The sequence below is a fragment of the Dipodomys ordii genome, unplaced genomic scaffold (genome assembly GCF_000151885.1).
Source record: "Dipodomys ordii isolate 6190 unplaced genomic scaffold, Dord_2.0 Scaffold3, whole genome shotgun sequence".
Lineage (NCBI taxonomy): Eukaryota > Metazoa > Chordata > Mammalia > Rodentia > Heteromyidae > Dipodomys > Dipodomys ordii.
In genome coordinates this window covers 24,655,158-24,670,528 of record NW_012267219.1, presented here as the reverse complement: position 1 = coordinate 24,670,528, position 15,371 = coordinate 24,655,158, and the positions used below count along the sequence as shown (strand labels likewise).

General features: G+C 37.6%; 1 protein-coding gene across 3 annotated transcripts in view; it reads left to right on the top strand.

Moving 5' to 3' along the window:
* The window catches only part of Poc1b (POC1 centriolar protein B), a 78,286-nt gene that overhangs the window by 35,573 nt on the left and 27,342 nt on the right, over positions 1-15,371 (top strand). The window contains exons 8-11 of one of the 3 annotated variants that reach the window (XM_013022069.1): positions 1,591-1,659; positions 2,425-2,577; positions 10,259-10,339; positions 11,802-11,986. In XM_013022069.1, the coding sequence (XP_012877523.1) occupies positions 1,591-1,659; positions 2,425-2,577; positions 10,259-10,339; positions 11,802-11,846 (348 nt within the window). In that variant the 3' untranslated portion in view covers positions 11,847-11,986. Of the gene's footprint in view, positions 1-1,590; positions 1,660-2,424; positions 2,578-10,258; positions 10,340-11,801; positions 11,987-15,371 lie in introns of those variants that run through there. The other 2 variants (XM_013022049.1, XM_013022060.1) reach the window with 2 other exon arrangements.

The following is a 15,371-nucleotide window of genomic DNA, read 5'->3' as shown; positions in this document are numbered from 1 at the left end:
TGTTTTTTTTTGTTTTGTCTTGTTTTTGGATATACTAGGAACTTCCTTTTAGGCAAGCATACTGTCTTCTTTTTAATATATATATATATATGTTATTGTAAAGATACTGTACAGGAGGGTTACAGTTACATGAGTAAGGTAATGAGTACATTTCCTGTCGAGCATTGTTACCTCCTTTGCTTTACCCCTACCCTCCTTTCCCTCCCCACCTCCCTAAGTCCTCCCTCCCTACTCCCCCACCGAAGTTGTAAAGTTTGTTTTCAACATCGTGTCTTGTACATCTCACTGTTACAGTGGGTCAACCTGTCTCCTTATTTCAGTATTTTGTTATTTCCCTTCCCCTCCCCAAATTAGAAAAATGTTTATATAAGATGCAGGGCACTGGAATCAGATACAGTGACAACAGGGGTTATACCATAGGGGAAGAACATATAAAAGAAACAAAAAAAATTATATAGTTCATTATAAGTACATTAAAAACAACAGCAAGAAAGATAAAACCTCTTGTGTCCCTATCTTGGGGTTCATTTTGCTTAGCATCATAGTTAGGATAGAATGGGTTTTGTGGTCTAGAAAGGAAAGAGTATGCTTCTACCTTCTTTATCCTGCCTGCTTCCTACTTTGTCATTTTTTTGGCCTCAATATTAGGGGGAAGCAGAAATGGACAAACCAGCTGAGATATATGCATACATGCATAGGATTTGGGCTGAAAAAACATAATAGAAATTATCAGGAGCCTAAATGTCTATGAAGGAAGTAAAAAATAATAGAGAAAGTATATAAAAGTAAATATAGGAGAAAAGCACTCTACATTAAGATGGAATTGTTCATAATTTGGATGTGAAGGTGTTTCTGAAACTTAAGCAGTCTAAATCTATGGCAGGGTGCACTTGGGAAACGTGAAATGTTTTTTTACAGACACTACTTGCATAAATTAAAGGCATATTTAAAATACAACATATTATACCTTTTGAGATAAAGAAATAACTCGGCTATTGGTCTTGTGATTATGCCAAGCTTAGTAATTGCACAAGTTCTAGTCTCTCATCTGTAATCCCAATGACTTCCTGACTGGCCTTCCACTGGTCTTTCCCACTCAAATTTGTGCTTGCTGCAACTGTGGTACTGATTTTCATCCATCACTGCTTTCCTCCCATGTGCGTCCTTTTATGAAGACCTTACTAGTTCCCTGCTGCCCACTTCACAAGAGAGAACTCAGTGGATCCTGTTGTGTTCAGGACATGGCTTTATTTCTCTACCTTCATTTCCCTCCCTTATGTACTTAAGTGTTTGCTAGCCATTGGATGAATTACAGAATATACAGCAGAAAAATCTTAACAGAAATGATCAATGTATGCATATACAATCCCTTCTTCAAAGGAGAAACAGGTTATTGATTTTTGGTACTGCTTTATGTTTAGTATCATTTATTTGTATGTTAATATCAGTAGGCTGGTTCTTTGATTATATTTACTGTGCCAGCATTAGTTGCTAGGTGCTGGTTGGGTGCTGTCAGACTTAGGATGTCCTCTTGGCCTTGGGAAAGCTTCACTACATGTTATTTTTCTTTCTCTTCCCTTTGTTTTTTAGGGACCTGTCTTTACTGTTTCCTTTTCCAAAGGTGGAGAGATGTTTGCATCAGGTGGTGCAGATGCACAGGTTTGTATGTTTTTTAGTTCCCTCTTAACTTGAACAGAAGGATTTGATTAGACTAAAGGAATCTTTGACCCCTGCTGAGATTTGTACAACCATCTAGTTTGTGCATATGAAGATGATTATCTATGGTTTTACATTTTAATTTAGTGACAGGAAGTCTGCCATCTCATAGCTGAAATAGTTCCAGTTCAAATAAATTTTAGAATTGAGAAACCAATTTTTTTTTTCACTTTTCCATCTAGCTGTGTTTGTATATATCATGGACACTTTCTCAGTGTCTATGTTCAGGGCATAGCCTCTTGGCCTAAATTATGGCCTAATCCTTTGTCTTCAGATCTTGTTTCTTCAGATGTTAAATAACTGTACCACATGTCCTTGAGGAAACTAAGTACAGATCATATAGGAGGCAAATCATACATTTATGTGAAATAATCCAGTCATTCATATTACCAGATGTATTAGATAAACTTGATTATCAAGCCAAAAGCATGATTGGGGCTTTAGTGGGGGAAAAAATAAAAATTTAAGATGTTACCTTAGAATGAATTTTAAACCAGGCACAATGGCAATTTGAAATGGTAAATCTCTTCTTATATCTTGCCAAAAAAGTTGTTGAGAAATAGTGAAATCATTGGAATATAGATGTATATGTGTATACGTAGCCTTTCTGTCTACTTTGAGGGATAGTTCTGTTATCTCCCTTAAACAAAATAAGTTCTGTTTGTATGTGTGAATCAATAACCACCAACATAATTGACTTTCTTGTAGGTCTTACTGTGGAAGACTAACTTTGATGAGTTGCATAGTAAAGATCTTAATAAAAGAAATCTCAAAAGATTGCATTTTGATTCTCAACCACACCTTCTCGACATCTACCCAAGAACACCACATCCCCATGAGGGAAAAGTTGAGACTGTTGAAGTGAGTATTTGTCCTACATTCTAGGTACACTGGGGGCTGTTACTCAGTCAGGTGTTTGAAATTATACGTACTTTAGAAAAAACCTAGTCCTAACCTAAAACAGCAGTGCTATGAGAAAGTTGTTCTGTGTGCTGAGGTACAGTGACATCATTCATGGTTCAGGTTGAGATCCCAAACTATCTCCAGGGTTTCTAAGTTTCCCACTCCCATTATTACTCTAGTTCCAGTTTCCTTGGTCTTGATATTTCTCACACAGTCCCTCCCCACTCTTCCTCTTTGAGGAAGCCCCTGCCTAGCAAGTATGAAGCCATGCCTCTAGTTCTGGCTTTGGGCTTAATTGGAGGACAAGAATCTCTTTATTCTTTTGCCCTAACTGGCTTTAAAACACAATCCTCAGGTCTCAGCCTCCTAAGTAGATAGGATTAGAGGCATGAGCCACTGGCCCTTGGTTAATTTCTGTTCTTCTAACAATATGGTAGTTATTCTAAAGTAATAACCACTGAGCTTTATTACTTTTTTAAACTTTTAAAAATTATTATTATAAAGGTGATATACAGAGGAGTTACAGTTACATAAGTCAGGCAATGAGTACGATTCTTTTTGGACAGTGTTACTGCTTCCCTCACTCTCTGTTTTTCCCTCCCATCCCTACTCACAAGTTATATAGTTCATTTTCAATAGAGTCTAGTGATTATTGCTGCTACCTTTTTAACCCTTTGTCCTTCCATTTCTGTGTCCCCTTGTATTACTTCTTAATGCCACTTACTGTATTACCATTTTCCTTTTCTTTTTTGTGTGATGCTGGAAATCAAAACCAGGGCCTCAGACATACTAGGCAGGTGTTCAACCACTGAATTGCATTTTCAGTGCTCATTTTTTCATTCATTCTTTGAAAGAAAGAATGTAATTAGCTCTAAGCCAGGCGCTGGTGGCTCATGTTTGTAATCCTAGCTACTCAGGAGGCTGAGATCTGAGGATCAAGGTTCAAAGGCAGCCCAGGCAGGAGAGACCGTGAGTGGCACTGTGGCTTAAGTGGTAGAGATCTAGCCTTAAGCTGAAGAGTTCAGGGACAGTGCCCAGGCCTAGAGTTCAAGCCTCATGACTGACCAAAAAAAAAAAAAAAAAGAATGTAATTAGCTCTTTAATCATTGTTTTTTTCCTCTTCAGTTCCTATAAATTTGTTTACCTTGGTGATCACACATGGTTGTATTAAATATATTTTAATTTAACTTGAATATCCTTTTCTTGTGATACCAAAATGGTTTTGGCTTTTTTTGTTTTTTGGCACTACTGGGGTTTAAATTAAGGCTTCATACTTGCTAGACCACTTGAGCCATGACTTTTTACTTGTTATTTATTTATTTATTTTTGGGTCCGGTCGTGGGGCCTGAACTCTGGGCCTGGGCGCTGTCCCTCAGCTCTTCAGCTCAAGGCTAGCGCTCTACCACTTGAGCCACAGTGCCACTTCCGGCTTTTTTCTTTTTGTTTATGTGGTGCTGAGGAATCTAACCCAGGGCCTCAGGCATGTAAGGAAAGCGCTCAACCACTGAGCCACCTTCCCAGCCCTTTCCTTGTTATTTTTAAAATAAGGTTGTGATTTTTGTCTAGTCCCACCTATGCTAGGCTCCCATTGGTGCTTCTTGGCATAGCTGGGATGGCAAACAAGCACCACCACCGTGCTACGCTTTTTCTTTTAAGATAGGGTCTTATGACCTTTTCCTTCTGGCTGGCCTAGAACCACAATCTTGACCTGAGCTTCCCACAGATTTGGGCATAAACTACTGATCCCAACTATTGCTTAAGATGGGAATTTCATGATTTTTTTTTGCCCTGGATGACCTCTTGAGTAGCTAGGACTATACACATGAACGCCAGCACCCAGCCAGATGCTCAGCATTTTTGCTCCAGCATTTCTCTGGTCTGGCCAGGCATGTCCAGGGGAAGATACACTGCTGTCTTGTCGCCCATTTGGTCATCTCACCAGGGTGCAGCCGTAAAACTGCAGGGGCTACCTTGCCTCCTCACCTCTAACGAGTGATACTTTCACAACATCATGCTATCCCAACACAGATGCAAGCCATTCCTGCCATGATGTACTGTCAGCCCCAATCCACTTAAGAGAGCTAGATTTATTGTAAGATGTCAGCAAGTTGTCTGAGCAGCTCTGCTTTGTCTGGACAGCCAGAAAGCCATAAAACCAGCTGGGTTGCTTTGTATTGCCAGGTCACTGTGACCCAGGCTGTGAAGACAGCTCTCAACTGTACTTTTCACAAATAAAGTTCTATTAAAAACTGGCTTTTCCTTGTGGAATTGGAGGTCAGTGGCACTCTACTTAATGCTGAGCATTGAGACTGAATTGTTCACGAAGCCCTGAGGAAATTGGCTTCATGCATCCCGTGTAAACTATCTGCTAGTGTTATGGTTGCTTAGGATGATCACAAAGCTTTGTAAAACAGATAGGCACTGTCATATACAATGCCAGAGAGGTGACAAGATTTTGCACATGGACAATGAACAGTTTAGTTTTGAAAGTCCCATAATAAAGGTGTCTAGGTAGAAGACATCTTTAGCATTATAGAGAAACAATTATGGTATTCACAATTTTTGTTTAAGATTGTACTTCACATTAAGCAAAAAGAGACCTCACAGAGCCAAAAAAGAGCAAGGAGAGAAGGAGGAAAGAGCCCAAAAAAAGAAAAAAGAGAGAAAGGAGAGGAGGAGGAAGGGAGGGAGGAAGAGGGGAAGAGGAGAGAGCGAGACAGAGACAGACAGAGAGAGAGAGAGAGAGAGAGAGAGAGAGAAACTACTGAACCTAAAAGCTTTACCTACTGTGAATTGGAATAGAGGTAGTGCTAGATTGAAAAGTTTTTCAGTGCTCTAGGCAATATGAGCTTATATATGTTAACTATTTTAAAACTGCAAAACCTTTTGACTATTCATGATTTAAAGAAAATAAAGAGGCACTATTGAAATATATTGAATAGGCATTATCTAGTGGTTCCTGTAAGCTTTCTCTTTTTGCAGAAACAAGAGCTTTATTTCTTGAAGCAAGATAGGATTCCTCTGACTTGCATCTAATTATTTTCTGTGTGGCTCATTTGAATGTATAGTCTCAATCTTTTGAGTGATATTGAACTTTGGCAAAAGCAATTCATTAAGAACTCTTCTTGTTTTAAGGTGAGGAATCCTGCAGAGTCTGAGATCTTGCGTAGCAGCTTACTAAATGTATAAATTACCAATTCCTACTTGGTTATTTCTTTTCTTTTTTTTTTTCTGTTTACTACTTGGAAAGAGAGATGTGTTAGCCGGGTTGCTTTGAGAGGGCCCGAGGCCCTTAGATCCTTGCTGGATCCTTGCTGTATATGTGTGTGTGTGTATGTATGTACGTATGTATGTATGTGTGGATGGATGGATGGATGGATATGTGTGTGTGTGTGTGTGTGTGTATGTATATAGACACAGTTTCCTTATACAGCCCTCTCCCTCTTTGCTTGATGAGAAAACCATAAAGCCTTCTAAAGGACAGGGATAGATCTTGGTGACAGTAAATCCAATAGTTATTGCTGGGAGAATTGTAGAATATTGTGAGGAGTAATGAAGAGTTAATGTACTAGAAATATAAATATAATTATTTTGATGGTTCTCTATTTTATAATGGCCATTTAATATTTCCTTAGTTTATGATTGCATATAACATTATGAATGGTATTTAGCAGAAAGGAATGTATCTTTATTAATTTTATTTTATTGTAAAGGTGATATACAGAAGGGTTGCAGTTACAAAAATAAGTTAATGAGGACATTCCTTGTCGAACATTGCGAATGCATCTTTTAACTTAATATGTAAGGTATTTTTTTGCTAGCAAGACCATCATGATTTCTTGTTGAAAAGTATTTATTTAAGTGATCAATTGAAGTCTTCTTGAGACCAGATTTTCAGGTCAATTTTCTGTAAAGGTTGAAATATTGCCACTTAGAATAAAACTAATGACCCTTTGTCTTCTGGTTTTAGGTTTTAATTCTAGTTGACTTAGATGCTTTTACTGCTTTAAACTTCAATAGGTATCCTTTTGAGATTAAGTGATAATGATAGTTATAATATTCAACACTTTTATACTTTTCTAAGTGCTTTACATAAACTATTTACTATTTCTAAGGTTCCTGTAAAAGTAACATTTCATCCACATGAGCAACTGCGGCAGTTGCGAGTTAACAGAATAGATGGCAGCCCTAGATTTCCAGCCCAGGTATGCTGGTTCTATTTTGTGTTGTCAACCTCTTTGATGTAATGTTCAGTAGGATAAAAATTCAGTTTTCAAGACAAGTGCTGGTGGCTTACACTAGCTACTCAGATGCTAAGATCTGAGGGTTGGAACTCAAGTCCATGAGACCCTTTTGTCTCCAGTTAACCACTAAAAAGCTGGAACTGGAGCTGTAGCTTAAGTGGTAAAGCATTATCTTTGACTCAGCCTCCCAGCCCACTCCGTTTTAAAGGAACTTAATTATTGTAACAACTTGTTCCGCAATGTAGTAAAGTGCGAAGTTTCCTGACTTGGAGAAGGTGGAAGATTTATTTTTTTGATTTTTATTTTATTTTATTTTATTTTTTGCCAGTTGTGGGGCCTGAACTCTGGGCCTGGGCGCTGTCCCTCAGCTCTTCAGCTTAAGGCCTAGCACTCCACCACTCTAGCCACAGCACCACTTCCAGCTTTTTCTGCTTATGTGGTGCTGAGGAATCGAACCCAGGGCTTCATGCATGCAAGGCAAGCACTCTACCACTGAGCCACCTTCCCAGCCAGTGAAAGACTTTTCTTTGATAGGTGAGATTCTTTTTATTTATTTTTCGTTTGTTTCCAGTTTCAGTTGAATCCAGTACTTGGCAAACACTTCCATATCTACACTAGGTGGCAGTAGACAAAAGAGAATGTCTGTAACAGTCTCCCAGAACAGCTGGCCTAGGATTAAAAGGAGCCAGCAGTAAGACATGCTGAGTATCTCTTCTTTGGTGTAAGCTTCAGATTCAAAGCTAACACAATGAGACTATATCTCTTATCTGCTTTGTGGACCAGTCAGAAAGAAGGTGTTGGCTAGTTGGGCTGATGGTCCTCATTCCTATCCTGCACCCATTTCATCCCTCTTTGTCTATAACTTGACCATTACAAGGGTATGTTCACCTTCACCTCTAACACTACTACTAGCTGGAGCATTACAGAATGTTCTTACAGTTTCATAACCTGCAGCTATAGGACGTGGCAAGATATCACACACCTATAATCCTAGCATTCAGGAAGCACAGGCAAGATCACCAGTGGGAGGCCAGCCCAGGTTATATCCAGGTTATAACTACAGCTGTGGCTGCCAAGCATAAATAACTTATTCTACTCATCTTACCAGGCATTCAGGCCGCATCTCTGTAGTACTGGACTATCACAGCAGTGTCTCACTGCCATTCCCCATTCCTTTGTGCTTTCTCTGCCTCTTTCAGATGAATCGAAAACATTTTACATGCCAACTCCTTGTGCTTTTCCAGATGGCTTCACCCTACACAGTTTCACCTTTCTAACTTCTCTAGTCATTTGTGACACAGTCTCCTGTTTGTGATCTTCAGTATATTAATTGTTGGTCCCTCTACCTTTGTTGTCCTTTATATTGCCTTGGAGATGTTTCTATGTTAATTTTTTTGGTTTTAACATTTTTGTTCCTTTTTAAAAAAAATTTATTGTCATGGTGATGTACAGAGGGGTTACAGTTATAGTTTGAGTATTGGAACAACCTCCCTCAGAGGGTATCCTCATCTAGGAAACCATTCTTTTGATTTTCTTTGTGATCTTATAAGAAATATTTGAATTGATGCTTAATTATTGTTTAGTTTTGAATCATCTTATACTTTATATGTATCATGTTGCACTTTATATGAACAGAATAATATTGAATGTATTCTGTAATTTCCTTTATTATTCCATGTTCAAATATATGACTCTGGAAATTCATATATTTAAAATCTGAATTCTTTTTTGGGGGGTGTCCAGTCATAGGGCCTGAACTCTGGGCCTGGGCACTGTCCCTCAGCTCTTCAGCTCAAGGCTAGCGCTCTACCACTTGAGCCACAGCGCCACTTCCGGCTTTTTTCTTTTTGCTTATGTGGTGCTGAGGAATCAAACCCAGGGCCTCAGGCATGCAAGGCAAACGCTCTACCACTGAGCCACCTTCCCAGCCCCTTAAAATCTGAATTATAGGCAAAGTTGTACACAGTTCTAGTCCATTAATTTTCACTGCTGTTTTATATTTCAATGAACTCACCATAGTAGTAGTTAATAGACATTTGAGGTATTTTTGGGTTGGGGGGGGTTGGGCCATTACAGGGAATGTGATAAACAGTGTTGTTGGTGTCATTGAACTCTCTAGACTTGGAAGTCTAGTTGGTTGGTTGTTTTGTTTATTCATTCTTCTCCTTAATAACATCTCTGAGCATCTCTTCATATGCTGACTGTTTGATTTTCACTTCTATAGCTTTTTTCTTGTGGCTGCTGTTCTTTCCCTACTGATTTTTAGTTTTTCACGTGTATTTTAGATATTACTTTTCCATTTTAGACATCATAATATCTCTACCTGTTCTACTATCTAATGCTTAAATTTGTGGTGTCTGTGGTTAGAAACCACATGGCTAGACTGAATTGGTTAGACTATCATTCAGATAAATTTTTTTTCTTTGCTTTTGCTTTTTGCTGTTTTTAAGATGCCTTTTCAACCACTCTGTTTATATTTATTTATTGTCTGGTTGTAGCATAACATTTATTTAGATTTGATTTGTCTGCTGCCTACCTTTATGCAGTATTAGGCAGGAATCCATGATGTAATTTTAAAATGATGCCACTCTTCTACTGTTCATTTGTGTTCCTGTTTGTCACTTTTCCTGTGTACAGCTCTAAGCCTTCTGAGCTCTTGGTGCTGCACTTTCCATTTATCTGAGGCTTCATTAATGTAAGAACAAGCTTTTTATTTTTACCCATAAGGTTCTATATATCTTCATATATTTATTTTGATATATTTATTTTGATTTATTTAAAATTTTTATGGTATTAGTGGCATCTTTTCATATTTTCTAACTCATGATCTGATTCATACATGATTTTGTTATATATATATACATATATGTGTATGAGTATACACACATGTATATATATTGCATATTGCCTGTATATATGTTGTATATATTGCATATATACACATGTGTATGCAAGATACACTATGCAGTTTTGTTAAATTGGCTTATTAATGATTTAACAAGTAATTTTTTTGAGATTTTTTTCCATAGGTAATCATTTTATATATGAATGACATTTCTTGAAATTGTTATATCTTATAACACTTATTTCTTAATGATCTGGCTAGGATATTTTTCTACAGATTTTGAAGTAGGTCATTTTGTTTTTAATATTCCTGGATAGGTGAACCACATTGATTTTTTTAATGTAAAAATTACTGTTTATTCCGGTGGTAAATTCAATTTTGTCATTATACACCGATATTTTGTAGGCTAATAATTACTTGATATTCATGTTAATAAATATGTTTACATATTTTACACTATATTAGAATTATCCCCTATGATTTTATAAATTTCATCCAGTATCTTATGGTATAAAAATGTCACATTAACTTTTTTTACGTATATACACAGATTAATCCAAAGCTTGATGTAATCGATTTGCAAAGTTCTTCTCCCCCTGTTGTGGACATCCTTTCTTTTGATTCTACTACAGTAAGTTCTTATTTTTAATTAAAGTGGTGTTTATTTAGCATAATATGTTTCCTTAAACAGCATGTAGAGGAGAAGATAAAATGTGGACTTCAGTAGCTTACTATCTTAGAGCAGCAAGGTATTATGCAAAAATTTCTATCTGTAATGTATAGAAGAAGCCACAAGGGGGAGCAGCATTCATTTCTAGAATATTTTTAAGGCTCTGTTGCTCAGTCTAATTCATACTTATTGTCTCTTCCGTTAATATGCCACAAAGTAACTTTTAACTTCCCCATTCCAGAGAATATTTTCTACTGTGTTATTTGCCTTTCAGAAGAACTAATATTCTAACATTTTAGAAGCTATCAGAATAGCAATCATTTCCTTTGGTTTTTGTTAGTCTCTTTATGGATTATTCAAACATTAACCAGTACAAAGGAAAACGTCCTTTAAAAAAATTAGCCTAGTACTGGCACTGTCCTTAAGCTTTTTTTGCTTAATGCTCTACTCTATCACTTGAGCCGCAACTCCAATTCCAGCTTTTTGGTGGTTAATTGGAGACAAGAGTCTCATAAACTTTATTTCCTGGGCTGGCTTTGAACCATGATCCTCAAATTTCAACCTCTTACGTAGCTTGGATTATAGGTGTAGACCACTGGGGCCCAAGTTTTTATACCTTAATTTGTCAAAAATAATTATATGTATTTTATTAATATATATATTAGCTGTATAAAATAGTGGGTTTCTTTATGACATTTTCATGCATGTATATAATATACTTTGATCGTTTATTTACTGGGGTTGAACCCTGGGGCCTTAAACATGGTTTTTAAAAAGTGCCCTAATACTAAACTAGATCCCCAGCAACCCTGTCAAAAATTTTTATTCTTTTTTTGAAGACTAAATGCATTATTCTATGTGATATAAAAAATAATTGGTGGGGGGGAGGGAGGATACGAAGGGATGGGAAGGGGAAACAAAGGAGGAGGCTACACTGCTTGATAAGAAATGTACTCATTATCTTACCCATGTAATTGTAACCCCTCTGCACAGTATTTTCACAATAAAAAATATATAATAATAATAATAATTGGCTTCTACTCCTGCTTTTCCCCTTGACTTAGTGATGTATTCAGGATGGTTTTGAAATCTAAGTGTGCTCTGCTTTACTCCAGAGAAGAAGTTATGGTATCTCTGTTGTTTACACTTAAGTTGCAAATGCCTGGCAGGAAGGTTAGAGGGCTGGGGTTGAGGGTTAGAATAAACAGTTGCCAATCTGCATTTAAAACTATCTGTTGTAACAAAAGTTTCGGTAAAAGTGAGTACTGTTTGGCATTTGGATGTTTTAAAAATGCTCATTTTCTCCAATGCCTGAATCTTTGCCTCGGTTATATTAAGTCACTTATTCTATATGGTACTCATTTCCTAAAGCTATTTTACTTCCAGATGATGTTTCTATCTCTTAATATTTTTATTTACTTAGGTTTTGCAAAACTGTGACCACGGTTTGTCATCAGAACTTCACTAATTCAGCCTAGCATTCTTGAAGCCCTAGGTTCAGTCCCTAACACGGAAGAAAGTAAATTCTGTGTGGGCATTTAACATTAGCATTGATATATGGTCTGTCTACATAGGGTGTCTGAGACTTCCTCCAGGCCTCCCAAAAAGGATAAATTAAAGAAAGTTTGTTATTTATAGGACAGTTAATATTTTTAAATATATATACAATATGCATAAATATATAGAGTGTGTGTGTGTGTGCGTGTGCAAATGCACACACATGCACACAGAGCTAGGTTAGGTTCTTTAGAGTATCTGCCTCAACAGATGGCAAGTGGGGCAGCATGGGGCAGCATCTTAGGAAGATGCTGCCCATACACACGGCTCTAATAAGCATTTATTGAAATAACCACTCTGTGCTATTTTACCATTTTTAGTTTTAAGGAAATAAGCAAAACAAAAATACCTGCCTAAAGAAACCTACATTCTATTGGAAATAGGCAATTCGAAGACTAAATAAAAAATAAACTTTATGATGAAGTCCAAAACCACAACAGCACAGGCAGATCACTTGGCCAGGACAAAGTCACATGACAAGTGATGTTGGAGTAAGGGACTATGGGAGGGAAGACAGTGAGCTAAGTTCTGGGAAGGACTCTGGGTCAGCAGGATCAACAATTGGAAGGCCAAATCCACAGTGACAGAGGAGCCACCGGAAGGTTTTCTGCAGAGGAGGGAGAGGATTTGACTTCTGCCCTAGCAGAGGCTCTGGCTGCTGGGTGTGAACAGGCAGGGGAGTGGTAATGGGGGGTACCAGGAGAGTAATTAGGAATTCGGAAGCCAATGAAATGCTTAGTCACAAGGAATCGTGCTATTGCCCTCAACACTGGGCAATAGCAGAGGAACTAGCGATAAAAGATCCGGTCCTGGATACATTTTGAAGGCAGAGCCAAGAGGATTTCCTGACAGATTGGATGTCAGCTGTGGGATTCCCTATCTCCTTTCCCCAGGGACAGTAAGTTGTAGCCCTGAGTAATCTTAGGGTTAGCTGAGAATATCTCCTGGCTCTTCCTCATCTTGGCAGAGGGACTCCTAGAGAAAAAGAATCATCCTTTTCCTGCTGGGATCAGGAAAAGCCATCAGCTGAATCAGTGCAAGAGATACTTTGCTGTTTCCATGACTTTGGGAGTTGCCCTCCGCCTTCCTAAATGTCATCTAGATTTGTGTTTTTCAGCAAAGTGTATTGGTTTCTCATTTGGAAAGATTTTTAGGAGAAAAAAAAATCACGATCATGGGAACCAACCTATGTTATGTGGTATGTGAAACAATATTAAGGTATGGACAAAATAAATATATGGACACACCAAAAGGAGACCCGCAGCTCCACAGAGAATGCTTCCTGAGTATTGTGGCAACAGTGCATCCTGGTTACCAGACAACATTGCGTAACCAGCTGAGAGTTATTTCAGTGCCTAACTGCTTATGTAAGCAAAGATTTGGAAAGACTTACTTGAAAGAACACAGTGTATGTGAAATTAAATGTCTCAAAACTAAAACGTGTAGCTTTGAAAGTATAAAATGGCATATGCAATTTATTGTCCTAAGATGTCCCTCCTTTACTTTTCAAAGAAATTTGCTTTAAAAAATCATGTTGCACATATACCTGCTTTTTCTACTTTTCTGTATGCTGACTTTCTTCAATCTGTATAGACATCTTCTCAGTTTGGAGTGGGTGAGGTTTTAAAGTTTTTAAACTTTGTGTTTGGTTCTGAGACTAGATATGATTGTAGCTGCTTTCTGAGCTTTAGGGAATTCTGGCAGTATGGTATCTTAAAGCATTGTCCCCCAGTCCCTGCTATAAGAGTTTGAAGGAAATGCACTTAAGCATTTGTAGCATGCAGGCCTCTGGATTCTAGACTATCCCACTTTCCTTGAGAGACTTAGTCTTAACTTCAATGTATGATACAGTGTGAGAGTCAGTAGCTTATCAATTAACTCAAAAAGTTATACATTAAATCTTCCAGATGCTTAATTGTATAACATTATTGTAATATTTAAAAAATAAATTATGATCATTTCCTTTGCAATAAAAAGATGTGGAATAAATTGTCCAAGTCATATAAGCAATAGAACATACATTATAATCAAATTAAATGAAGAAAAATACATTTCTACAGCTTACCAGCCATTGAGTTTTATATTGATTCAGTTACAATTTGTAAAGTAGAGGAGAAAAAACATTAAAGATGGAATAAAGACTATTTCCAGATCCGTTAGATCCTTGCTTCTAAAGCACACCATGACCCATATGTTACAAAAACTGACAGTTGTGAATGTGAGCTGACTTTTTTTTTAAATATGCTTAAAAAACATATTTAGTCTATTAAAAGAACATAGCATGTTTTTCTAAATATAAGGATATGAGTAGCTTGGTTTTTAGTGTCACTGTGAAAGAAAACAATGTTATATTGATCAAAGACTTGAATAAAATTCTTTTAAAATTTTTCATTATTAATCTATAAGCACATGTACTGAAAACATAGACTGATCTCAGCTTCTTTCCTGTTAAGTTTCAGTTACAGAGAAAGAAAATGTAATAGATGTACCAAACATATCATAGTAATCAAGTTTTAAATAAGTATTCCCAGGTAAATACTGCTTTGTGTGAAATTGTTCCTGATTCCTGCAGACAAAATTGATGTAAAGCTTAAACTTTTCTATATATGATGTGTGTTTTGTTTTGTTAAAAGAAAGGAAACTCTACAAAAGGATTTTTTTTTAAATAAACATGCTATTTGGGACCCTAACAGAGTAAATACTTGTTATAATTTCCTTTAGAAAACCTTCATTTCTCGGAATCCAGGCTGTTGAAGTTCCAGGTATTATTTCTGCCTCTGCACTTCCTGAGACACTGAATTTCTATACTGTGACTCCCCCTCTTTCCTCCATCCCCCCCCCAACCAGGGACACTGCCTGTCCCTGGCCTGGGAATCCAAGTTGCATCCCAGGTTCCCACAGCTGAGAGTGAGGCATGCTGAAAATGCCCCACAGCTCTCAGCCCACACACACATCCCATAACAACCGGTTCCTTCCTCTTCCTGTGGAAGAGCCACATCCTCTGAGATGAGAAGAAATGCACCCGGAGGAATGCAAGGGCAGCAGTGAGCTTTTCACACAGGAAATTGCTCCGGTGGCGCTCTGAAAAGTGCTTGTCTTCTAGACTGGCAGCCATAAAGAGCTTCCTGCTGACCCAGAGCATGGTTTACTGCCATTTGTTTGGGGCTTGTTTGGGGAGGAGAAAGAGCATATCTTGCAGCTGTTCGGTATACCTCTGCCCATCTGGGTTTGAGTTATTTGGTATTGCTCTTGCTTTGACCACTTGATAGGAAGTTATTTGGTGGAAGTAGTCAGCCAGTCTGCCAAGTCAACTTCTCACTTAAGATGTTTTCTGAAGCCAAGTTTTAGAAAATCTGTTAAGGTTTCAGAAAGACTGTTAATGCTCTGCACTGGTCCTTGCCCATTTCAGAGTCCTTCCCTTTGCCCCCCAAGGCAG